Here is a 27,308-nt window from a genome sequence, read left to right on the forward strand (position 1 = left end):
GTTTTGCAGGCTTTGTTGGCAAATAAAACACGGTTTTGCATTCAGATGTGTAGTACTCTAACCATGAAGCCCGAAGGCCTGAGTGAAAAATTACGAATTTGAACGAAAGAAGGCCTGAGTGAAAAATTACGAATTTGAACGAAAAAAACGTGTTTTATTTGCTAACAAAGCACACAAAACTAAAATCTATTTTCACGTTCGAATTACACCAGGAATGGATACTAATCTGGAATCCTTTTTTAGGCGAAATAGCCAAAAGTAGGTCATTTTGGGAAACATGTTCTTATCGACAAAACAATACATGGTAAAATCCTTCTTTGTTTATATAAAAGAAAATCTTAAAAGTGTTAGAATATAACATAAACTTCCGAAACATTCTAAGCTACTCAAATTCTATGTTTTATTAAAAACAGTTTGGTCCAAACAAACAATACTTCTTAATGATGTACACTGTTTTCAAAATTTAGGAAATATTTCATCTTGTGCACAGATTAGGTTAGAGTCAGAGATAAAAATTCATGAATTCTCATACCGGTAATTTTCAGTTGATTACATAGGACAAAGCTACTGCTTTCTGCTTGAATAAGATTCCAGATTTGTCCACAGTGATATCTGTATTGAGTTGATATAAATTGCAGAATATGCAATGCAGATGAGAACACTCTGAACCAAAAATAATCTGATTAAATAAAACTGGAACTATCACTAAAGGAGATCAGATGTCGATTTGATACAGAGACAGTAAGATGTTGTGATCGTGACTTTTGACCTTCAAGTGTGGCCTTGACCTTGGGCCTAGTGACATCTAAATCAGGTTCACAAATGATGGCAGTTTTATGAAAATCTTTCCGCTGCTTAAGAAGGCAGGGAACAGACACAAATTTAAACCATTTGATATTTGACCCCTGTGACCTTGCCCTTGGACCTAATGACCTGGGTTGGACACTCTGCATGTTGTCTGGATGAGGTTAACGACTGATGCTGATTTTACAAATTTCTTTATATGGTTTAGAAGATATGGAGTAAACAACTGGATCTTTGAACTCTAAGTGTAGTTTTGTCCTTGGACTTGGTGACCCTAGGTCATGTGCTCTGCACGTCTTCTTGATGAGGTAAACAATAAATGGTACTTTTATGGAAAATCTTTCAAGCCGTTAAGATGATACGAAGAAGTCACAAAATTAAGTTATTTGATCTTTGATCTTCAAGTGTGACCCTGACATTGAACCTAGAGGCCAGGGATGTGGTGAGGTAAATAACACATGCCAGTTTTCTGAAAACCTTTCAAGCTGTTTAGAAGATATGGAGCCAATTCAAAGTTAAGCTATTTGACCTTTGACCTCTATGACCTTGTCCTAGGACCTTGTGACCTGGGTTGTGGGCTCTACCATCATCTTGGTAAAGTTTACAACTCGGGTGCTAGTTTTATGAAGATCTTCCCAAGGGTTAAGAAGATACATTTGACATGAAGATAAGCCATTTGACCTTTTACCTCCAAGTGTAGCAATAACCTTGTACCTAGTGACAGATTGTGCGCTCTGCGTGCTACCTTGATTAACTTAACACTTGATACTAGTCTTAAGAATATCTTTGCAAGGGTTAAGAAGATATGAATTTGACACAATGAACACAAGGACCAACACACTGATATGGGTGATTCCAATATAGACCCAGTATACCTTGTATCTGTTGTACAAAAGTCTAGTTTTCTAACATACCCATAGAGATATGTTTGCTGGATCCAAAGAAAAAGTAAACAAGCACCGGGAAGAATGACATGTACAAGCCATAGACTGGTGGCAGTGTAGTCAACATACCATAGGCCATACCTGCAATAAACCAACAATAGCATGTATAAGGCATAGACTGAAGGCAGTGAAATCAATATACCATTGGCCAAACCTGTAATAAACTAACAATGACATGTACAATTCCTAGACAGGTGGCAGTGTAGTCAACATACCATATGCCATTAACCTGGAATAAAACAACAACAATATGTACAATTCATAGACAGGTGGCAGTGTAGTCAACATACCATATGCCATTAACCTGGAATAAAACAACAACAATATGTACAATTCCTAGACAGGTGGCAGTGTAGTCAACATACCATATGCCATACCTGGAATAAAACAACAACAACATGTATAAGCCATAGACTGGAAGGAGTGAAGTCATCAGAATATAAATATACCCATCGATAATTTAACCTCTAGCTTAATGTACCAAAGACCATGTCATGGTGCATTGTCATAGACATGGACTTCATGTGATATAAACTGCGTCCCAAAAATAGTGGAATGAATACACCTGTAGATAAATTTACACAAACCTTGTGGAATATGCATTATTCCGACTGTTAATCCGGACACAATGTCGCTTGGAAGATCTTCCTTCACACTGTAGTCCTTCATAATATTTATAAATGGAAACATTCCAAACAGGAATTTCTTCAAACATGACCCTGAGCATACACATTTTGACAGCTTCTTGTGCACAACTTCTTTTAGTGTTGGTGAAGGGTGGCTAACAGCCTCGTAACTCTCGTCAAAATGTTTCTGAGAAAAGACTGAACGCTCTATCAGAATCTTTGGCTGGCTGTTGGCTTCCGACTTTTCCAGTAGTTTGTCAACTTCCTCCTGCGCCTGACCTGAAATAGGATTTAAACTTTGATAATAGAGCTAATCTGATCAGACTAATTTAAGATGAACAGCAAGTTTTCATTGTATTAAGTGCCTCAATCAAAATGAACCAGCATACACTGGTATAAGACAACTATAACCAGAATCAAACCTGCCTCACCCAGAATCAATTTACAGTTACTGGCATGTAAAACTTCTATCAAATATGCCAAGTAAAACAAGTGAATGAAGTACTGCAATGCAATACAAAGTCCCCAGTGCTGTGTTATGACATAATGTATATATGATACAACATTGTTTATACATCATTGACAGTTATACTACAGTAGAGAAAAATTAGGTGCCTTCCAGTAGGGAACTTTGTGTACAGTTGTTACTGAGATGCAGACTGATTGCCATAATGTGCATAAAACTCAATGAAGAAAATTAACATTCCATTCCTACCAGGTTATATAACTTGGTTATTTCTGTAGGGCCTTTTATTTTTGATCTTTCGGTTTACGGAACCGCCGCTCAGAAAAACGTGTTTTCAGAAAAAAAATAAAATTGAAAAAACGTGATTTTTTTATTTCCTCCGCTATGACATGAAAGCTTGCAGAAGAAAAAATGCATCGCGTATTCCAAAAAGAAAAAAAAAGTCTCGTTCTTCGAATATCCGTCACGGCGAACGAGTCAAATCGACATTAGGAATTCCTGTAATTCTATTTTTAAACTTCATATCTTATGCATGACGTAAACGTCCAATTAAAATTTCCGATATATACTGCGCCCAATCAACATGCTTGTTACGCAATTTACGAAACGTTTAAAAATGGCTGCGCCCAGGCTGTATTATTTCCAAAGTTTTGAAGTAATTTTAATGAAAATGCAAGAACATTCAAAGTTGCGACGTAGTGCTTTCCTGAAAAAATGGCCAATTGTCGGTGATATGCAGTCTGTATTTAGTATACAACTACGTTTATGTAACTGTCGTTCCAATAGCGCAATGCTTATTACGGTGATTCTATGCACCACTTATTACGCGAACTTGAAAATATTTTCCCCCGAAAAATATCATTTAAATACACAGTGATGACAGTACTTTTGTTTGGTGATATAAACTGGTACAGGGGACATTAAAACTGTGTAAGTCCCGGTAAGCAAACGTTTAGTCTGTACAGCTTTTTGGCGTCCAGTTACCTATTTTGTTTATAAGTTATGAATTACCTATTTTTAATGAAATTATTGTACGTTATGTATTAACATCAGATTAATGTTGATTATAGATGTAATTACTGTCTTTTCCAATGTAGCTGTGCAGTGGATGTGGCAAGACAAATATTGACTAACAGAATTTTCAAAGATCATTGCAAAGATGAACTGTTGTGTTACATTAGGCCTATTCATAAAATAAATTAACAAATACCTTGGAAGAAAACCATATGAGGAAAGGCAAGGCTTCCAGTTAACAGACATAGGCTAGGTGTCTGTTTACCAGATGGCTAGACACTTCCTATTCCTAACACTTAAAAAGATAATTGCTTATTAGGCACAGTGCAGTGTATGCTGTACCTCTAAGTTTCAGACTGGGTCCATTAACAGCCAAGATGCTTGAAAGCTGCTGAGTGTAAAAGCATATATCCATGGTGACAGTGTTGTTCAAATGTGGGGAATAGTAGATTCTTCCATCTGTTGTTTTAACAGAATGTATTAATTTCAGTCAGTGTTTAACATAGGACTTCTATGTCTCCAAGACTCCAATCATTTAGTTTGTGAGAATATATGCAGTTTTTATGTATAGTACAGTCCTTTCAAGAAAAATATTACAGCTACCTGCCCAGCTGTATATTAATGTAATTTCACAGAAATACCAAGACAAATTTTTTTCTCAAGCTGCTATGACAAGCCCCAAGGCTCATTTTTAATCAAATATAACCAAGGTCACAGGTATATTTGCAGGAAAAAGCATCAAAAGTGGGAAAGAAGATTATAACATGCAGCCTGTGTGATATTATGTAGAATTTACCCATATTCCTTTCAAAGGTCCGTTTCCTACGGAAAAAAAAAATTCTGATTCTGTTTTTTAATTTTATTTTTTTTCCCTCCTCCTACGACCATGTGTCATCCTGGCGGTTCGTAAACCAAAAAATAAAAAAATAATGGCCTAGGTCTTTTGACTGTGAAGCTATTTGTGAAGTTTCAATCCAATACTGAGACATTGTTTGTCAGTTAGTTACACGCAAAACTTTTTATATGTCAGAAAAAGGGACATAATTTGTACAAAACTGAACGAGGAGCAATCTAACTTGATTAAATCAGTAGCTTAGACTCGATCCAATATATGCAACAGTTACTGAGATAATCATACTGCAAACAAAACCTTAACCAAGGTGTGATGCTAACACCAGGGTGAGCAGAATAGTTCTCAACAAGACCGGTTCGTTGACTGTCGACTATTTGAAGAACTAAAGTAAGTATGGGGTCAAAAATTATTACCAGACAAAAGAAGGAGAATAGATAAGAGAAACAATGTACCTGTATTTGTGTAATTAAGAATATTAAGATAATTATATATATTAAGAGATTAAGTTATAAATATTCTGCAGTAAAACTGGTACAGCATTCAAATAACACAAAGTTGCTGTCTGTCACCGTGCTCCTCATGAAAAGAAAATTGCAGTTCTGAAGTGAATGTCAGTGGTGACTTCAACACTGCACGAGCGGAATAGCCATCATTATTGTTTCAATATGAGACCTCAAAGAATCAATGCAATATGTGAATTAATTTGCGGAGAATGTAAAAAATGTCGAAATATTGCATGAAGAGATGGATAGGTCTATCTATTTTTCGAATAGTCTAGCTAAAAAGTTGTGAGTAGAAAAATATAGAGACTATGATGGTATGGTAAGCAAGTGTTCAAAGTTTCAAATCCATTATATCAAACAGTTTAGACAAAATATGGAATGATACGCAAAACTTAACTAATTTCTATGTCAAAAAAAGGGCCATAACTGAGCCAAAATCCTTGTCCTAGTTTAAGTTATGTAGTCTTGCCTATATATAGATACTATGATGGTAAACAAGTGTTCAAAGTTTCAAAGCCACGTTGACAAAACATGGACTTGTACAAAAACTGAATCAATTTCCAAGTCCAGCCATAGCGAAATGTGGATCATGATTGATGATCAAACATGTTAAGACATGTTGGAACATGTTTTATGTATCCATGATCATGTTAGCTAATCATGTTTCATGAACATGTTCAACCATTAACCCTTAGCCTGCTGGCGGCAGATGATTCTGCCTTTGCGACCAGTGCAGACCAAGATCAGCCTGCACATCCGTGCAGTCTGATCATGGTCTGCACTGTTCGCTATTCAGTCAGTAAATTTTCAGTGAAAACCCCTTTGAGTAATAAGTGGTACTGTCCAAATTGAAAGATGGACCAGTCCATTACAGAAATATAGCAGGTTAAGGGTTAAACATGATTGTTATAATCTTTTTTTTTCTGCCAAAAAATGTTTCTCACATCATAAACCAACACTAAAAATATTGCCAGAACGAGAAAAAAACTGATGCAGTGTTTAAATATGTCAAGCAATCAGAAAATTGGCAAATGTTCAAACATGATTATGCAAAAAGTATTTTTCTTTTAAAATGTTTAAACCCACAGTTTGATTTTGTAATAATGTTCCACACAAAACGTGGGATGAGTAATGGATGAACAAAATTTTAACAGTCTAGACTTGACAAATATTATAAAACAATCTGAACAATTCAGACTTGAAAAAGGTGAAGATTGTAATTTTCACAATGTGTTATTTTCACAGTGCATTAGTTTTGGCGCAAAAATTGTAGCTTTCTTTTTTTGTTGTTCATAATAATTTGTAGCTGCAGTGTGTATTTTCTTCTCACTGAAATGCTGTAGAAAGGAATGATTTAGTGTAGTGCATGCTTTTTGATGTATTTTGATATTAATGTCAGTTTTATGATGACGCAACTGTCATCAGTTTTCAAGATCTTGCTATGACATGTTACACTATAAATAAATAGGTACTGTAACTCACAAAGGTTATTTAGTCACTTTTGAGACAGTCATCACTTCCCTGATCAGTACCTGTAAGTATTTACAAGCAAACCGAAGCTGCTGCTAATTCAAATACATGCAGCAAGACACTGAGGTTTCACTTCTAATACTTTTTTTAATAAACACTGCAAGTAAATATCAATTTCTGAAACTAAACATTGGAGTTTCAAGATAAAAACACTACTGACAACATGGTCAAATGAACATGTTTGTAACATGATAAATCATGGATGATTAACATGATTTATCATGATCTTGTCTGATTATGTTGTACCTGGCATGGTGCCATTTTACATACATGTAATAACATGTTTATATCATGGTCAAAACATGTTTAAATATGTTCAAAAAAACATCTTTGACATGTTCTGATCATGAACATTCCGCTATGGAATGTTTGCCTAAAACTGGACATGGTGATGGTACACAAGTGTTGAAAATTTCAAAAGCTATATGTCAAAAGGTTTTGTCAAAATGTGGAGTGGTATGAGAAACTTAACCAAGGTGTGACGCCGACACCTACGCAGATAGCCATCCTTATTCTTCAAAATAGTCAAGCTAAAAATCATAAATATATCCTTTTTTTGCGGAATTTTCGTAGTATATTCTGCATTTCTGAAATATCAGTTTCATTAAATTTTGAACTGAAGAAAAATCTTTTATCCAAAAGGTGCTGAACTACATCAATATGAGAAGTGACTATGTTACCGCTTTCATATCAATACCTAATCATATAAAGGTGCAGATGTCTCTGTAGGAAAATTAAATGAGTATAAATAGACAGCATTTTTACTACTTACTATTCTTGTGACATCTTTAACTCATTGATTGTGATATCCTTAATTTATTTTATAATATCATAATAAATGACAGTATAGTATGATATTTTTCGATATAGCGTATTTAATGATATTTAAGATAAAATTACACATATTTTGTTTTTGGTTATGATACATTTAAACTTTAGAAAGATAGAATCATTGTTAGTTTTATTATTTATCACAGCAGCTTCCATTTGTTCCTTGCATGTTTTATATTTCCGTATTCTTGGTTATCCAAATAATGTAACGCTATCACTTCCTATGTAACAAATGTGCAGAACTACCTTAAAGAACAGGTGAATTGTTCCGAGATGCTAGAAAACGAAACATGACTGTTGTGGTCTTGAAAAACCCTCTTATATCGATCTCAAAATTAGCATTTATACAAAATGAATAAAGTAACAATTAATTTAAATGTGGAAAAAAAAAAAGATATTCTCACATGAGATTACAACAGCAAATTATTCTAAAACGGACAAACCTTTCATAATCCTTATTTCTTTACAGCAAGGTTTTAATCTAATTAATAAAACAGTGACATTTGAAGTTTGTGAAAGTTATAAATGGTAGACACCTTGTCCTATTAACAAGACCGTGGGTAAATAAGACAGTATACAAAAATGCACAAGTTAAAAGATATTAATGTCGAGCTAGGTTTTACTAAATTTTTAATAAAACAGTTATTTAGTAATTAAGTATAGGTTAGTCTTTATTATTAATGTTTATTTACAAAGTTTAATCAGCTATGAGAGGCGCAGCCGCGAGGCTGATTAAGTTTTGTAAATGCACATTAAGGTAGTTCTGCACGTTTGAAAAACCGGAAGTGATGGCGTAACGTCACTTATCCGGAAAACGTAGAATAATGCCTGGATTCAGCGTAGGGAAACGAAAATCAGTTTATACATTAAGGGCAACCTGTGAATAAATGTATTAAAATGGCACTGTTACTAGCAAAAAATCGAGCACAAGACCCTATCTTTGTTATTTGATGAATTAATTTAATTTCTTAGTATATTCCGAAGTTTTGAAAAATCAAAGTTTAATCAAATTCTACATTGTAGAAAAAAAATCGATCCTAACGTGCAGAACTACCTTAATAAACACTTAAAACCTACTTAGTGTTTGAAATTATTTTTTGTTTCCGGATGACGTCAGAGCGAATAAAATCAATAACACACCTCTTCTCCCTTCTATACACAGGACTTACCTGTTCGATAAATGACTGCAAGTTAATGCTGATTTACTAAAGTAAATTTCCCGAAAATTTATAAGTACTGCAATGTCACTGGACAAAAAATGATTTCAAACACTAACCAGTTATTCAATTTCTGTGTTTACTTCTGAGTTGTTCTTACGTGGCTTATTTTACAATAAACAAAATGTCATGTTTAATTGTTATATTCCCACAAAATAAACAAGATGCACTTGCATAGATGACACATACAGCTGTTTTAGGCAAAAACCTGTGACACATTTCTGCCATAGTTTAAACACAAACAAATAAAATATCTTGTTCATCTAACAACATGAAAAGACAGCAACAATGAAAAACATTTTGGTGTCAAACAGTAATTTTTTTATTTCAAAGCTAAACTTTGTCTTATTCCCAACATGCAACCCATGATGCATTAAAAGGCTGGACAGACAGGAAGACACAATTTGTTTTAATAAATATTTTTAACAAACATAAAAATATTTTGGTTTTGTTATAATATAAATATTACATTGAACCAATTATAGGTCCTACTGGGAATTTCTAGCTTTTGATGGTGATTGAAACCCCTAAGGTGCCATCTGGGCGTTATTCTGCAAAAAAAAAGCAAAGTGCTCCTATCTGAATAAAATTGGGAGATGACCTTACAATGATGCTTCAGACCATTAGTTTCATGAAAATTCATGAATGGTTCATGTGAAAAAATCATTTAAAGGTTTTTCTATTTTTAGCTGAAGGGGCCCCTAACAGGGACCTGGTGCAACCATTTGAACAAACTTGGGAAAGGACCTTACAATGATGATACAAACCAAGTTTCATGAAAATCCATCAAGCGGTTCATGAAAAGAAGTCATATAAAGTTTTTTCTGTCATTCTGTAACGTTTCAATAATTTCAGTCAGTTTTGGTGAACAACATCTCACTCGAAATTATGGCTAATCCGTGTACAGGTAGACAATACAGTAGAGACCAAATACTGGATTATAGAGATGTGCCTAGGAGGTATACAATACCGAATAAAGAAACATTAGCTATGTTGAAAAAGTATAATCTTTTGAAATACAGAGGTAAACGAGCTGGTCGCCCGAGGATAAAATCTAAAGCTGATATTCACTTGACAAATTCGACCCAAATTAAACTTAATCATACATTTATATCAAATGCACACAGAAAGAAACAACAGGAACGTTCAAATTTGATCCAAATTAAACTAGATCATTCATTTTTATTGAATGCCCAAAGATTGAAACAACTGAAACTTTCAACTGTGAACATAAGGTCTGTGCGAGGAAAGTCTGCTGACCTTCTCCAGCACATATTAGAGGAGTGTATAGACCTCTGTGTGATCACAGAAACTTGGCTACAGCCGGATGGTGATGACGTTGTCGGGGGGAATTGTCTCAAGATGGTTACTGCTTTGATGATGTCCCGAGACCCGACCGTAAAGGTGGAGGACTTGCCCTGTTATACAGAAACAATCTCAAAGTGTCAAGATGCCCAGCAAAAACCTTTCAGTCTTTTGAATGTGCTGAATGGAAAGTACGTAGTCAATCATTCATCCTCTACATCTTTGGTATATATAGACCGCCATATTTGGAGAGACACCCAGTAACTCAGGCTATGTTTATGAAAGAATTCACTGAGTTTCTCGAACAAATAACGTCAAGATCCGAGTCTCTGGTGCTGTTAGGTGACTTTAACATCCACATGGATAATAAGTCAGACTGCTACACAAAACAATTTCAGCAGTGTTTGAGATCTTTTGGACTGGTTCAACATGTCAATGCTCCTACTCATTCTGGTGGTCATATTCTTGACCTGATGATCACAAAGCTAGAAGACAAACGTGTGAATGTCTCAGAACCTTTGCCAGACTATTACATCTCTGACCACTGCTTTGTAAGTTGTAACATTGAACAGTGTCGCCCTCCCTTGATCAGGAAAGAAATCAAATCTCGCAATTGGAAATCTGTATCAAGTGACATATTACAATCAGAATTCGGTCAATTAAATGAAATTGTAGTGAACACTTCCAATGTCAATGATCTTGTGTCTGAGTTCACTAGAATCACGTCCGACATTGTTCAGAAACATGACCCTCTAAAGGAAAGAACTATTCTCTGTAGACCGACAGTTCCTTGGTACTCTGGATACCTAAAACAGTTGAAACAATACAAACAATCAATAGAAAAAATCTTTATGAATGACAAATCTGACCTTTCAAAGAAAGTGTATAGTGATGTAAGAAATGTATATAGCGCTGAGCTTTCTAGGGCCAAGGATGAGTATTACCAGAACAAGATTGGAGAAGCAGAAGGAAACATCAAAAAGCTGTATGCCGTAACATCCGATTTACTGGGAAGGTCGAAAGACAATCCGCTCCCATTACACACAAGTGCAGTATCTTTGGCAAATGACTTTCTATGATACTTTGCTGATAAAATAATCAAGTTGAGAAATGATCTTGACAACATATCAACTGAAACACCCAATGGTAATTCTTCCTACTCAAATCCACCTGTGACTATGAATACATTTACTGCGTTCAAACCACTTTCCGAAAATGATATTTTGAAACTTGTATACATGTATGCATCAAAATCTACAACTTGTGAACTTGATGTGATACCAACTAAGAAATTAAAGGAGCATTTTTCACAACTTGTTCCCGTTGTGACAGAAATTGTAAATCGATCACTGCTATCTGGTGTGTTCCCTGATGAATGGAAAAGTGCTGTGATAAAACCTTTGTTGAAGAAGAAAGGTCTCCCACTTGAACTGCAAAACTATCGCCCAGTGTCAAATTTAACATTCCTCTCCAAAATTCTTGAAAAAGCTGCACTAAATCAAATCAACAAGCATATTGAAGCTAACAATCTCCTCCCAGCTTACCAAAGTGCCTATAGAACATATCATGGGGTTGAAACAGCAATGGTCAAAATGTATAATGATCTTTTGGAAACCATAGGTGAAAATCAAATAACAATCGTGGTCATGATCGACTTGAGTGCAGCGTTCGATACCATCGATATCCCGATACTGATTCAAATCCTTCAAGATGACTTTGGTATACATAGCACTCCCTTGAAATGGATAGAATCTTATCTCACGAACAGAACAATGAAAGTTTTAGTCGAACAGTCAGCATCTGACACAGAGCCACTAAGGTTTGGTGTCCCGCAGGGTTCTTGTGCCGGACCTGTGATCTTTACCCTGTATATATCGGCTCTTAACCGAGTGGTGCAGAAATATCCAGCTGATCTCTATGGATATGCGGACGACCACAAGATTGCGTTAAAAATTCAAGTGGGAAATTCTCAAAATGAGACAACTGTTCTTCAACAACTCGACAGTTGTCTAAATGAAATCATAAAATGGATGACAACCTTCGAACTGAAAATGAATCAGTCTAAAACTGAAATTATTATGTATGGAACAAGACAACAGTTAGCGAAATTGGACATCACAAGTGTAAACGTTGGTGGGTGTGACATAAATTGCGTCGATCACGTCAGAGACCTACGTGTAACTATGACCAATACACTCAACTTTGACCATCACATTCAGAAAAAGTGTCAGATAGCTCATGTACAGTTACGAAACCTTAGGGCTATACGGAAACATCTCACACAGAAGTCAACTAAATCATTAGTGCATGGATTGGTTCATTCTCACATTGACTTCTGCAACAGTTTATTTACAGAAATTCCAGCCTACCAAATCAATAAACTACAGCGAGTCCAAAATCATGCCGCTAGAGTAGTCAAGAATGCTTCCTATGAAAAACCAAGTACCGAACTTCTGAAAGAATTACACTGGCTTCCAGTTAAGGCTAGAGTCATGTTCAAAGTTTTAGTAATAGTCTTCCGTGTCATCAATGGTACAGCTCCAGTATATCTGAGGGAAATGTTTGTACCTACTCGACAACGATACAGACTTCGCTCACAAAGTGACACTAACTTTTACATCCCTAGACGGCGAACAAAACTAGCAGACAGATCTATGGCAGTCGTTGGTCCCAAATGGTTGAACGATCTGCCTAGCTATCTGAAAAACATTCAGTCTGAAGCCAGCTTTAGATCAAAACTGAAAACACATTTATTTAGGCAGTTTTATGAACAATGAGTGTAGTCTTGTTAAAATACAAAATATTCAGAAGTGGTGTAAAATAGTATTTATATATGTCCAAATCTTTAAATCTAAGTTCTAGAATCCTGTTCATATTTTGTATGCAATAGAATATTTTATAATTTTTGCGCTATATAAATGCCATGTATTTGTATTTGTATTTGTATCAGGTCTAGCCTTCAAGTGCCCCCATTTGAGTAAAGTTGAGAGAGGACCTTACAATGATTCTACAGACCAAGTTTGAAGATGAGCTATCAAGCTGTTCATGAGGAGTAGTCGTTCAAAAGTTTTTCATTTTTAGCTCTTTAAGTGGGCCCTTAATTAAAGGGACCAAGTACCCCCATTTGAACAAAACTGAGAGAACCTGACCTTATAATAATGCTACAGACCAAGGGTGATGAGGATCCATCAAGCTGATCATAAGAAGAAGTTGTCTAAAGGTCTGTCTATGTTAACTTCTAATGGCCCCTAAAGAGGGCCCAAGTGTCCCCATTTCAAAAAACTTGAGAGGAGACCTTGCCAGGATGATAATGACTTAGTTTGGTGTAATTCTGACCAGTATATTCAGAAGAGAAGATGTTTAAGTGCAAATGTTGACAATGAACCCTTTGGTTCAGGTGAGCTAAAAAGGAAGTCATAGATCTATTTCTTTGAGAATTCAAACTAGAACTGTCACAGGAGTGACTCATACCCCCACCATACGGTCTTGTCACAGAAGAATGGCAACCATAAGAAATATTAAAAATACTTAGAATAATATAAAAATGTCAAAAAAAGCTTAATACTAAGTAAAAAGAATTTTACTCGTCATTGGAGTACTTCATCCTGGGCTTCCACATATATAAGTAATAATATTAGCATAGTAATACTAGTAAAAATAAAAAATCTCTTATATTAGAGATACACTAAAAGTGAATACAAAAAAGTGTCTTACTGACCCATGTTACCACAGAAAAATGTATTTACTTTTTACATAGGACTTATAATATAAAAGGTAGAAAAATACCTAAAATATTGATAATCTAAAAATAGGATTTCTAAAAATAGACTAATTCCTGGAATTTAAGGGGAAGAAACTCAGTACAAAAGTTAAAAAAAGGTTACTTCCCTTTGGCTCTAAGCCAATCAGAATGAGATATAGTGAAAATACATCAAAACTAGAAAATGCTTTTGTAAAAAAGTGCATGTCTCCCCCAATGCAAAGTCCTATAGGCAAGAAGTCAATAGGGGTCAGGAGTGAAAGTCAAAGAGACACTGATGGTTGGCAGCAATAGGGATCATCTACTTGGCATGTCCAGTCATCCCGCTAAATTTCAACACTCTTGGCCTAGTGGTTCTCAAGTCACTGTTCAGGCTCCTGTGACCTTGACCTTTGATCAAGTGACCTCAAAATAAATAGGGGTCATCTACTCTGCATGTCCAATCATCCTATTAAGTTTCAACATTGTAGGTCAAGTGGGTCTCAAGTTATTTCCAAAAAATTATTTTACATGAACAGGTCACTGTGACCTTGACCTTTAATAGACTGACCCTAAAATCAATAGGGGTCATCTACTATGCATGTTCAATTATCCTATGAAGTTTCAACATTCTGGGTCAAGTGGTTCTCAAGTTATTGATCGGAACTGGTTATCAATGTTCAGGCCCCTGTGACCTTGACCTTTAACGGAGTGACCCCAAAAACAATAGGGGTCATTTACTCTGCATGAACAATCATCCTATGAAGTTTCAACATTCTGGGTCGAGAGGTTCTTAAGTTATTTATTGGAAATGGTTTTCCATGTTCAGGCACCTGTGGCCTTGACCTTTAACATAGTGACCCTAAAATCGTTAGGGGTCCTCTACTCTGCATGACCAATCATCCTATGAAGTTTCATTATTCTGGGTCAAGTGGTTCTCAAGTTACTGACCGGAAATGGTTTTCAATGTTCAGGCCCCTGTGACCTTGACCTTTCACAGAGTGATCCCAAAATCGTTAGGGGTCATCTACTCTGCATGACCAATCATCCTATTAAGTTTCAACATTCTGGGTCAAGTGGTTCTCAAGTTACTGACCGGAAATGGTTTTCAATGTTCAGGCCCCTGTGACCTTGACCTTTAATGGAGTGACCCCAAAATCGATAGGGGTCATCTACTTTGCATGTACAATCATCCTATGAAGTTTCAACATTCTAGGTCTAGTGGTTCTCTAGTTATTAATCGGAAATGGTTTTCCATGTTCAGGCCCCTGTGACCTTGACCTTTGATGGAGTGACCCCAAAATCAATAGGGGTCATCTACTCTTCATGACCAATCATTCTATGAAGATTCAACATTCTGGGTCAAGTGGTTCTCTAGTTATTGATCGGAAATGGTTTTCAATGTTCAGGCTCCTGTGACCTTGACCTTTGACCGAGTGACCCCAAAATCAATAGGGGTCATCTAATCTTCATGACCAATGATCCTATGAAGTTTCAACATTCTGGGTCAAGTGGTTCTCTAGTTATTGATCGGAAATGGTTTTCAATGTTCAGGCCCCTGTGACCTTGACCTTTGACGGAGTGACCCCAAAATCAATAGGGGTCATCTACTCTTCATGACCAATCATCCTATGAATTTTCAACATTCTGGGTCAAGTGGTTCTCTAGTTATTGATCGGAAATGGTTTTCAATGTTCAGGCCCCTGTGACCTTGACCTTTGACGGAGTGACCCCAAAATCAATAGGGGTCGCCTACTCCAGCAGCCCTACAACCCTATGAAGTTTGAAGGTTCTAGGTCAAATGGTTCTCCAGTTATTGCTCGGAAATGAAGTGTGACGTACGGACGGACGGACGGACGGACAGGGCAAAAACAATATGTCTCCTGGGGGAGACATAATTAACCTTAAATTCTAAGTAAAAGGGGACATAATTCAAGAAAAATTGGTGTCAGAGTTATGTACCTTGTGTCACATGATGTGGGTGATGAAGTGGAACATCTAATTTAATTTTGAATCAAATCCATTCAGTAGTAACTGAGATATAGTGAAAATACATAAAAATTAACCTTAAATTCTAAGTAAAAAGGGGCATAATTCATGAAAAATTGGTGTCAGAGTTATGCACCTTGTGTCACATGATTAGGGTGATGAGGTGGAACATCTATTTTAAGTTTGAATCAAATCCATTTTGGAATAACTGAGATATAGTGAAAATACATCAAAATCAACCTTAAATTTAAAGTAAAAGGGGACATAATTCACAAAAAATTGATGTCAGAGTTAAGCACCTTATGTCACATGATGTGGGTGATGAGGTGGAACAACTACTTCAAGTTTGAATCAAATCCATTTAGTAATAACTGAGATATAGTGAAAATACAACAAAATTAACCTTAAATTCTAAGTAAAAGGGGACATAATTCATGAAAACTTGGTGTCATAGTTATGCACCTTGTGTCACATGATGTGGGTGATAAGGTGGAACATCTGTTTTAAGTTTGAATCAAATCCAATTAGTAATAACCGAGATAATAGATTTCGCGACGCGTCAGGACGGGACGCAACAAAACTGACTCCTATATAGCCCCCCCAAACATGTTTGGTGGGGGTATAACAAGTGTTCAAGGAAGCTAAAAGCATTGTAGGGGCATTCAAATCATATTTCTCACAACTGTAACATTTTTAATTTACATAATACACCATATTTTCACACATGAGGAACTGTGTCATTCACTGACATGATTTGTTTTTTCCAAAATAACTAAAGAATTATGGTGTGTCAACAAGATTTTCAACAAGAAACAATATCATTTCCTGATGGGACAGTATTTTGATGTATTATATAGCTGGTAATTAAAAAGGTGAGACAAAGCCCCTCTCTGACAACTTAAAATGTCTTCTCCTGTTTCCACAGGTTGGACAAAACCCTCCTGATGAAATTTTAAATGGGAAAAATCCTACCCAATAAAATTTAAGGTTAAACAAGAGCTGTCACTAATGGTGACAAATACCCCTGCAGCGCCTTGACCTTTGACCTGGTGACCTTGACCTTTGACCTGGTGACCCCAAAGTCAGTAGGGGCCGTGTACTCAATAAGTACTATCAGCATGTGAAGTTTGAAGGTCCTGGGTGCAGTGGTTCGCGAGTAAAGTGCCTTCATGCAAAAAGTTAACATTGGCCCCTGTGACCTTGACCTTTGACCTAGTGACCCCAAAGTCAGTAGGGGTCATGTACTCAATAAGTACTATCAGCACGGGAAGTTTGAAGGTCCTGGGTGCAGTGGTTCGTGAGTAAAGTGCCTTCATGCAAAAAGTTAACATTGGCCCCTATGACCTTGACCTTTGACCTGGTGACCCTCAAGTCAGTAGGGGTCGTGTACTCAATAAGTACTATCAGCAAGTGAAGTTTGAAGGTCCTGGGTGCAGTGGTTCGCGAGTAAAATGCCTTCATGCAAAAAGTTAACGTTGTGACGAACGAACTTAAACTAACGAACGAACGGATGGACAGTTGAAAACTAATATGCCTCCCTTAATAGGCCCAAGTGTTCTCAAGTTATCTTTCAGAAACAGCTTAACTGTTCTGGGTCACTGTGACTTTGACCTTTGATCTACTGTCCTCAAAGTCAAACTTGACCTGTATTTTAAAATGTTACACCTGTGTTCCAAAACTTATCTAAATCTTTCAAGCCTTTCATGAGTTATTGTTCGGAAACCATGAAAACCAAAGTACCGACCAACAGACCGACAATACCACCCAAACTATATAAAATAAAAACTTTCTAATATGTTTTAAAAATATTCAATCCTTTGACAAATATCAGGGAAAACTATTACTGAAAACTGGCTTTAAACAAGAGCTGTCTCCATATAGGATGACACATGCCCCCGATGGCACTTTAAATGAATAGTTATGGCCCATGTTAGAGTTTAGGACCTTTGACCTACGGAGCTGGGTCTTGCGCGCGACACGTCGTCTTACTGTGTCACACATTCATGCGTAGTTATTTTAAAATCCATGCATGAATGACAAAAACATGGACCGGACACGTCCATCAATGCATCATCATGAAAAATGACCTTTAACGTCTAAGTGTGACCTTGACCTTTGAGCTACGGACCTGGGTCTTGCGCGCGACACGTCGTCTTACTGTGGTACACATTCATGCCAAGTTATTTGAAAATCCATCCATCGATGACAAAGATATGGACCGGACACGCCCATCAATGCACTATCCTTTAATGTCTAAGTGTGACCTTGACCTTTGAGCTACGGACCTGGGTCTTGCGCACGACACGTCGTCTTACTGTAGTTCACATTCAAGCCAAGTTATTCGAAAATCCATCTATCGATGGCAAAGATATGGACCGGACACGAAAAATGCGGACAGACCGACAGACTGACAGACGGTTCAAAAACTATATGCCTCCCTTCCGGGGCATAAAAATAATATATTTTATGTTCATAACAAAACACTCCGGCAGCCTTATCATAAACAAAAGTGATATGAGCCTTTAAGGAGGTAGGTTACCTTTGTTACAAGGGTAAATTCAAATTAGTTGAACCGCAGCATTCTTTTGTATTTCGTGTAATATGAAGTTTTAACTGCTACAATCTCAATTTCGTTTGTCTCTGTCCCTTCAAGTTCATTTTTTATCCAGGTTTGAAGAACATGACCCTCCAAAGGTATTTCACATTGAAAGAAGAAGGAAAATACGGATATTTAACACTTTTCAGTGTATTTTAATTTCATTGATATCCGTAGAAGTCGGCATAATTGATAATTTTACTAATATGCACGTTAGCTTTCTAATATAAGCTTAAAATGTATATGTCGCGGGGCTCGTGTTTCCATGGTTTAAACGCATTTTCTCTCATTTTTAAACAACTATGTATAAAAATAGGGGTTTTCGACGGCTTCAGTGCCATTCTGTTAATGACCAACATGGAATATTTGGGTAATATTATTAGCAAAATACCAAGCACTTTACATGGTACCCTATTTTTCTTAAAGTTTAAAGTAACCATGGCAACAGAGATGTTTAAAATAGCTTATATCTTGCTTTTTGTCGTAATTTCTTATAAAAAGTATTGAATAAGATTATCTTTCTAGCTGATGTAGCTTTAAAACATATTATTTCTAACATAAGTTATATTTTTGTGTTATTTGCATTTATTCAAACAAATTTCACAGCTTAGAATACTTACAGCAGCACCCCTCGTCTGGAATTTTTCATGGAAAAATCGTTCAGCATGCTGCTATTATTCTCATGGATATTGTTGAAATGAAAAAAAAGCCGAAGCTGTGTTTCTTAAATAGACCAGTGTCAACGCTTTTAAATTTTACATTTAGATACACAGGTCACGGGCTTCGTTTCCATGGTAACATCAATTCAATTCAAGAAACCACAATTTTCTACTGAAATTTGAACAATTTTAGATCTTAGTTTTAGTACATAAGTAACAAATTATCAACGGAACCTGAAAAATAGGTATTACAAATCAAACTGCTAGATTTTCTATTTGAAAATGGCCGTAACAAGTAACCTTTCACCCAACTATATTCCAAATCACATTGCTTATCATCATCCATTTTCTTACATTCCGCTTAACATTTCAATATAACTACATAAAAGAAGCAAAATATTGATTATTATTCAGAGCAAAAGACTCATAAAAAATATTTCAGCAAATAATGGTTATTTGAAAATAGTTAAAATAAAGAAAATGCACAGAATTACGTACTTCCAAGATAAAAACTATTAATTTTGCGCGTTAACTGACACGTAACGTCATGACGTCAATGACGTCATTGTAAGGCAACATTGTTTTGAAGCGTTTCTGCGGCAATTTATTCATTATTTCTGCATTATTAAACCATAAAGCATCAGATCGAAGACATGTTCATGATTTGTTTTCAGAAGAATGAATATACAAACACATTTAGTTTGTCATAAACGTCGTCGTAAATCGTCACGTTAGCTTCCGGTTGGACATGCGCACATACAAATATGAAGGTAACCAACCTCCTTAAACATGCTCATGCATTTTCATACTCAAATGTAAACTCTTCAAAGTTTCTTACGATGTTCAAGTCTCACTTTCTGGAACTTGTATTTTTTCCTTGAGGCTTTCCCAGAAACTCCCATTCTCAAATATATGTTGATCGAAACTTTGAACAAATTTTATTTATCAAAAGTCTCCTTCCAGAAGAAATATTCATGACAAGTCCATAAAAGGAATGATTTCATCTATTCTTCCGAGTTGTCAAAATGCCAAATTTGGCAGAAAGTTGCATCAAATGTTTGGCAGAAAGTTGCATCAAATGTAAAATATATCACAAAATAAAGCTACATTCCTTCCATAGTTACTGTTACTAAGACATTTTTCTAAGAATTATGCCTCAGTAGAATAAACGTCAGCAAATCATTATCTTTGACAGAAAATCTTCCTTTTGTAATTAAATATTATAAGACAAACAAAGATGATATCTGTGCTATTGAATTTCTCACAATTACCTATTAGGTATGTTGGTTCATTGACCCTTGACTGCAGCTGCTCAAGATGAAAATTTCAGCCAAGTCAATACAAGATTATGATCAACTGTTATTTGGAGATTTGAGTTATAAGTAGACTCAGCCTTCAAATTAAGGCTTCAGAGTTTTTAAAGGTGGTCAATCACAACAGAGCAATATTTTATGACATTATTCACTTTTCATGTATTCTATTAGAAAACATATATAAAGAACAAAACACAGAGTTAGGTCCCTATTTGAAAAATTGATACTTATGATAAAATAATTCTATCTTGATTGAACACTTGGATCAGAATAACCTCCAATAAAACTGGAGCATGTATTCAGCACTCAGTGTAAATGATCAAATGTTAAAAGTTTTGAACATATCCATTACTTGACTAAAATCTGAGGCATTCCTGCTTATACAAATTACACTAAAGCCTGAAAAGTGTCAATATAACACTGATGCCTCTGTTATGAGACGTTCCATAAGATGTTAGGACACGGAACTGTGTGTCCTGTAATGGGATTTTGACAATAAGAACAAGATACTGAAGCTATGGATTTGAAAAAAAATGACTGTACATACTTACTTCTTCTATAAATGATTAAATATTATATCCTCTTGTGTATTTTTTTTTTCATGTTAATGCTTTTCTATTATATGACCTAGTGCCCTAGATTTCTTACCTTGGCGATGCAGATTCATAGTTGCCTCTGATTTCATTAAGACAAACCTTATGACCAGATTATAAGTAAATTCAGGTACGAAATGTGGTCTCTAGTGTGATGATAACTTTTTTTCATTGCTTTAATCTTATTTTTAAAGGATATTGTAAAGAAAAATGTTCAGGACATTCAAGTTTCATCTAGATTAGAAAGAAAATGCTAACATAAGTATTAACATTTTTTTCCATATTTTCACCAACTGACCTACATTTTCACACAAACATTCTGACCACATTTCAATTAGATCAAGTAAAAATGTGATCCCTGGAGTGTTCGTCAGGTTTTTTTATGTCATGACCCTATAATCCTTTTACATATCCCAAATGATCAAGCTTCAATATGATCTAGACTTTATAAATATCAACATTCTGACCAACATGAACTAGACTTTATCAACATTCTGACCAAGTTTCATGTAGATTAGGTGGGAAATACCCAGACGAAATGATGACCATGGTTGACCATGGTCACCACAGTTTTTGATGGTTGACCATGTTTTAACATGGTCAGCCATCAAATACCATGGTGAAAACATGGTCAGGAGCACAGTCAGCCATGGTCGACAATGATGAGATAAGACTGGCTATGGTTGACCATGGTCAGAAAAGACAATCAACAGTTTGACCATGATCTACCGTGGTCAACTTTTTTCAACCACGGTTGACCATGGACTACCATGGTCATGTTAGTAATTTTCACACTTATCAAGTTTTACAATGCACCAAGGATGCCTAACTGCATTTTGGCTCCAAAAGTTTTCCTAGTTATAGAATAGTTTTCCTGCATTTATAGACAGATTCAAAGGTAAAGACTATAATTTATTGTCATCTTAGCAATTTTATGACAAATAAATGACTGACTTGCAAAAATAGATATAGACTGCAATTGTCATGTATTTTCACGACCTTTTCAGGTTCATATTTATATAGTTTTTGATAGTCAATAATCACCATGGCCATGGACCTTGGTCGACCATGGTTGACTGTGGTCCACAACCATGGTTGACCATGGTTTTTAACCATGGTCTGATACCATGTTTTATGACTGTGGTGTCAATTACCACAGCCATGGTCAACCATGGTCCTATGACCATGAACTACTATGGTAAACCACGAATTACCATGGTAATAAACCTCTGGGGTGTTAACAAGATTTTTTCTATGATCTGACCTTGTGACCAATTTTTAAAGCCCAGATGCTCTAGTTTCAAACTTGACCTAGATTTATAGATGAACATTCTGACATGGCTGTATGCAGATCATAAAGAAAATATGGCCCTCTAGCATATTAACAAGGTTTTCCTATAATCTGACACAGTAACTTACATTTTGATCCCGGATCACCAAGTTTCAAACCTGACCTTCATTTCACAAAGACAAATATTCTGACTAAGTTTCTTGAACACAGTTCTGGTGTGCAGGACGTGGGACAACAGACGAAAGATGCCAGATCATCCATTTAAATACTATCTCAAAACCAAAACCTGGAGCACCTTTCCTAATCCTAATTCAACTTAGCAGGTCTAGCGACTTGCAAGCTTTCAATGGGATGACTGGGCGGATCTGCAGAAAATGTTTACTTTCAGTCCAGTGGGCCTGCTTGACCTTTTGGTCACCGACTATTATAGACAATTTACAATCTAACAAGTGTGTTTTCCCATGAACAGACTCAATCAAACCAAGTCTGCTGTTATTCCTTTTTGGTTGCATTCTATATGCTTCCAAGCGATATTTTGACAGATTTTATTCCCAAGAAACACTGACTAACCCTTAGCATGCTGGACACAATTGGTTCTGCCTTTGCGAACAGTGTAGATCATGATCAGCCTGCACATCTGTGCAGTCTGATCAAGATTTGCACTGTTCGCTATTCAGTTAGTAATCTTTTTGGTAAGCACCCCTTTTAACAGTTAACTGTTACATGTACTGTCCAAATTCAAAGATGGACAAGTTCATTATAGAAATTTAACAGGATAAGGGCTAAAACACAGGTGTACACTTGAATAAATGTCTTTGGAGACATTGCATTTTGTCCAATTGTATTTCCCATTAAATATTGTTCAATGAACTATCACAGAGCTCAATAAATCAAACTTTTAATGAATGAAATTTCACATATATTTCTAAAAATAATGTAAAATTCTGACTTATATCACAGTAAAAAATTTAATTTTTTGGTAGCTTTGCAGTCTGCAGTCTGTGCCATTTTCAAAATTATACCATTACTCTGAAACCAATTGTAAGAACACAGTCAAATATCATAATGATTTCTTATCAATAAAATCATTAAAATGTATAATTACTTACCTTTTTCAAGCTTCACTTTCTGGTATTTGTACTTTTTCCTCTGAATTTTACCAGAAATCCCCATTTTTTTTTCACAAAGAAGCAGACTCAGTTTATCACTGATATTTTATTTTTGATCAACAGAAAAATCACAAATAACTTTCACATCCAAGTTGCCTGAGGATATATCTTTGGAAATATCTAGAAACAGCAAATGAACAAAAAAATAATCTTAGAATAAATTTTCAATTAAGCCAAGATGTTATTTTCGTTGTATTTCCCACAAGTGTTCATTAGATACCTATTCAAACAGATGTGGATTTTCTGATCAATTCTTGACTGCAGTTGACACAAAGATAACCTTTAAGTCAAACTGACTTGATACAATCATTTGTTATTCGTTGTTTTTTTTGTCTCCTATACTAACAAACATCATTATATCTGTTTCCAAGACTGGAAGTGTGACATTATAATGCTATAAAATCTACACGAAAATGCTGAAAATGAACACAACACAAAACTGGCAAGTGGTCAAGGATGAAGGTGATAAATCTTGATATCAGGTTAGAAGCAACATAATATACCGCAAACAGTGATATTTTCTTTTTTATGAAATCTTTGTTTGTTATCAAAATGCATAATATTACTCAGGCTGCACAACTGTGATAGAATTTCTTCACATCTGAACTCTAAACAAGAGTGCCAGAATGTCACAATATACGCCCGTCACAGCAAATTTCTTTACACTAGCACCTGTATTTGCAAATGAAATTTTAATTTTCTAGTTGTTTACAATGTTTTTTTTAGAAATTATTGTAATTCTTTTATTTTTCTAAGTCCACAAAAAAAACAAGAGCTGTCCATAAGACAGCCAAGCTTGACTATTCGAAATATTGTCACAGAAGCAGGAAATTATTACCCAAAATGTTAAATATCAAAAGAGTTTTAAGTTCGAAAGGGGGCATAATTTGACCAAAATGCATATCAGAGTTATGGGACTTGATGCTATCAAGTAGTTTTATAACCCCGAAGAAACATGTTACAGGGACTACCTTAGCCTGGAAAATTAGGGAGAAGTGACTTCTCCCTCCTGGGGAAATAGGGAGAAGTTTTGAAATTTTGGGAGAAGTTTGGCAAACGTGAGACAGGACATTGCTTACATGCATTAAATAGCAATAATAATGTTTATTCATTTCCATTTGTAGTATTATCTTTTTATGACATAAATAAAAATGGTGCAATGTTTCAACAATACAGTACAATTATTTGCACTGTTTTACTGAAAAATGTTTGACAATTTGACACAACAAATCTTTCCACATGTAACCAGTACTTAATATTTCTTGGATTTCTTCCTTTCTAGAGCAGCTTTTTCACTTATGTGAGCATTTTGAGTTTAAAAATTTTATATTGTAGTTCCTTCAATCTGACAAACTACAGAGTTTAAAAAACTCTCAAACTTACAATGAAATGTTATTTGTATTGATCAGTAGATAAAGGACTTAAAAATCAGGGGCAATATTTTTTAAAACTACGTATTTTGACATAAAAAAATCTCAAAATTGGTTAAATATATTACCTCCCTTTAACACATTTCAGAATGTACTAAGAGTTGTCTGCTATTTTATCAAACAACAAATTTAATAGTTTGTCAAGGGCCTTATATTTAACTTATATCTATGTTTTTAATGAAAGAGAAATGAAGATTAAAATGATAGTAAGCAGATCCCGATTGAAAAAAAAAAACGTCAGGAGTAACACTGGTAGTCTACATTGTGATGGCAATAAAATTTCAAAACGACTTTTATCCGAAACCATGAATTACTGGATAAGACATCCGCTTATAAAGTACCGAGGGCGTTCGGTTGACCCGAGGTTCCGTGTTTTGACCCGCGAAAATCAAGAAAAACTCGAATTTGACCCACACAAAAAAAAGTGTCCCGTGCGTCGGCTCGATCTGCGATATGCGTCTCGAGTTCTGCTTTGTCAATCAAAATCTGGGTGAATTTCAATTTCAATGTTGTTCGCCGCCACAAACGGAAGTATGACAGGCGGAGCGTCGTATGTAAATTAGCTACTGACAGATGTCAATCACGCCACGCGCCGACTGACACATAATTAGGTTTGTAATTCGGAAGTTAATTATCGCTGTTTTACGAAGTTTTCGGGCTCTCTGATCTCCGATTTCGGTCAACTTTAATTATTACTCGTTCATTCTTTAATTATCATTTACTGCAATCACATTAAATGCAAATAATTAGCAGCTTATCCTGCGGCGTCAATCTGAAATCGAGGGATCATCTTTTGTTGTCATGGACACGTTTCGCCGCGCGTGCCTCCCGGTGACATCCTGTGTATTGCGTATTTACAGACTTTACATAACCGAGATGTATAATCTCGGCGCACTTTATTGCCGATTATGTTTTCCTTTCATCCAATTTTAGGGCGACCTGAACTTCGCTTTTCTGGGCGGGAAGGGCGAAGTGAAATATTTTAAAGCGAAGTTATCGCTCAACTTCGCCTAAAACGCAGTCCCTGATGTTAAGTTTCAATTCCATAATCTGCATTAGTTTTGGAGATAGTAACTTGCATTTAAAACTTTAACCAGAATTTTCTAAGTCCAAATGGGGGCATAATTTGCTCAAAATACAAGTTAGAGTTATGGAACTTGACCCAGTGAGCTTGGTAATTGACCTAGAAAAAGAATAAATAAGTTTCAAATCTATATGCCTTTTGGTAATAGCTGTATGTACTTGCATGCAAAACTTTAACCAGGATTTTTTAAGTCCAAAAGGGGGCATAATTTGCCCAAAATACATGTCAGAGTTATGGGACTTGATTCTATCAACTAGTTTTATAACCCCGAAGACACATGTGAAGTTTCAATTCAATATCTGCATTAGTTTTGGAGATAGTAACTTGCATGTAAAACTTTAACCAGGATTTTCTAAGTCCAAAAGGGGGCATAATTTGCCCAAAATACATGTCAGAGTTATGGGACTTGACCCAGTGAGGTAGGTAATAGATCTAGAAAAAGAAAAAATAAGTTTAAAATATATACGCCTTTTAGTAATAGCTGTATGTACTTGCACGCAAAACTTTAACCAGAATTTCTAAGTCCAAAAGGGGGCATAATTTGCCCAAAATACATGTCAGAGTTATGGGACTTGACCCAGTGAGGTAGGTAATTGATCTAGAAAAAGAAAAAATAAGTTTCAAATCTATATGCCTTTTAGTAATAGCTGTATGTACTTGCACGCAAAACTTTAACCAGAATTTTCTAAGTCCAAAAGGGGGCATAATTTGGCCAAAATGAAGGTCAGAGTTATGGGACTTGGTGCTATCAACTAGTTTTATAACCCCGAAGACACATGTGAAGTTTCAATTCAATATCTGCATTAGTTTTGGAGATAGTTAAACTTGCATGTAAAACTTTAACCAGAATTTTCTAAGTCCAAAAGGGGGCATAATTTGCTCAAAATACATGTTAGAGTTATGGAACTTGACCCAGTGAGGTTGGTAATTGACCTAGAAAAAAGAACAAATAAGTTTCAAAGCTATATGCCTTTAAATGATAGCTGTATGTACTTGCATGCAAAAACTTAACCAAGGTGTGACGCCGACGCCGACGCCAGGGTGAGTAGAATAGCTAGACTATTCTTCGAATAGTCGAGCTAATTACCAGGTAGAGATACCTTAAAATACACCCAAAATTTGAAAGTAACATCAATGTTGTACCACAGAAAAGTGTTCTTGGTTTTTCCCTACGGTCAGTTATAAAAAAGTTACAATGTAAGTTATTTATAGTAACAACTAAGGGAAGTTAATCTTTAAAGAAAAAAAAAAATTGCAAGTCCATACAAAAATCCTTACCAGGTAGAGATAGCTCAAAATACACCTCAAAATTGGATGTAACATGCATGTTGTACTACAGAAAAGTGGTCTCG

The 27,308-nt window shown here is 35.6% G+C and overlaps 1 protein-coding gene across 8 annotated transcripts in view; it reads right to left on the reverse strand.

Annotated features, from left to right (window-relative positions):
- Positions 1 to 27,308, reverse strand: part of LOC123528611 (prestin-like) — a 121,095-nt gene that overhangs the window by 61,911 nt on the left and 31,876 nt on the right. For 6 of the 8 annotated variants that reach the window (XM_053522213.1, XM_053522211.1, XM_053522212.1 and 3 more), the window contains exons 2-3: positions 2,336 to 2,653; positions 1,719 to 1,829 (exon numbers count right to left, since the gene is read on the reverse strand). In XM_053522213.1, the coding sequence (XP_053378188.1) occupies positions 1,719 to 1,829; positions 2,336 to 2,653 (429 nt within the window). Of the gene's footprint in view, positions 1 to 1,718; positions 1,830 to 2,335; positions 2,654 to 8,014; positions 8,052 to 23,382; positions 23,541 to 27,308 lie in introns of those variants that run through there. The other 2 variants (XM_053522214.1, XM_053522217.1) reach the window with 2 other exon arrangements.

This window comes from Mercenaria mercenaria, chromosome 13 (genome assembly GCF_021730395.1).
Source record: "Mercenaria mercenaria strain notata chromosome 13, MADL_Memer_1, whole genome shotgun sequence".
Lineage (NCBI taxonomy): Eukaryota > Metazoa > Mollusca > Bivalvia > Venerida > Veneridae > Mercenaria > Mercenaria mercenaria.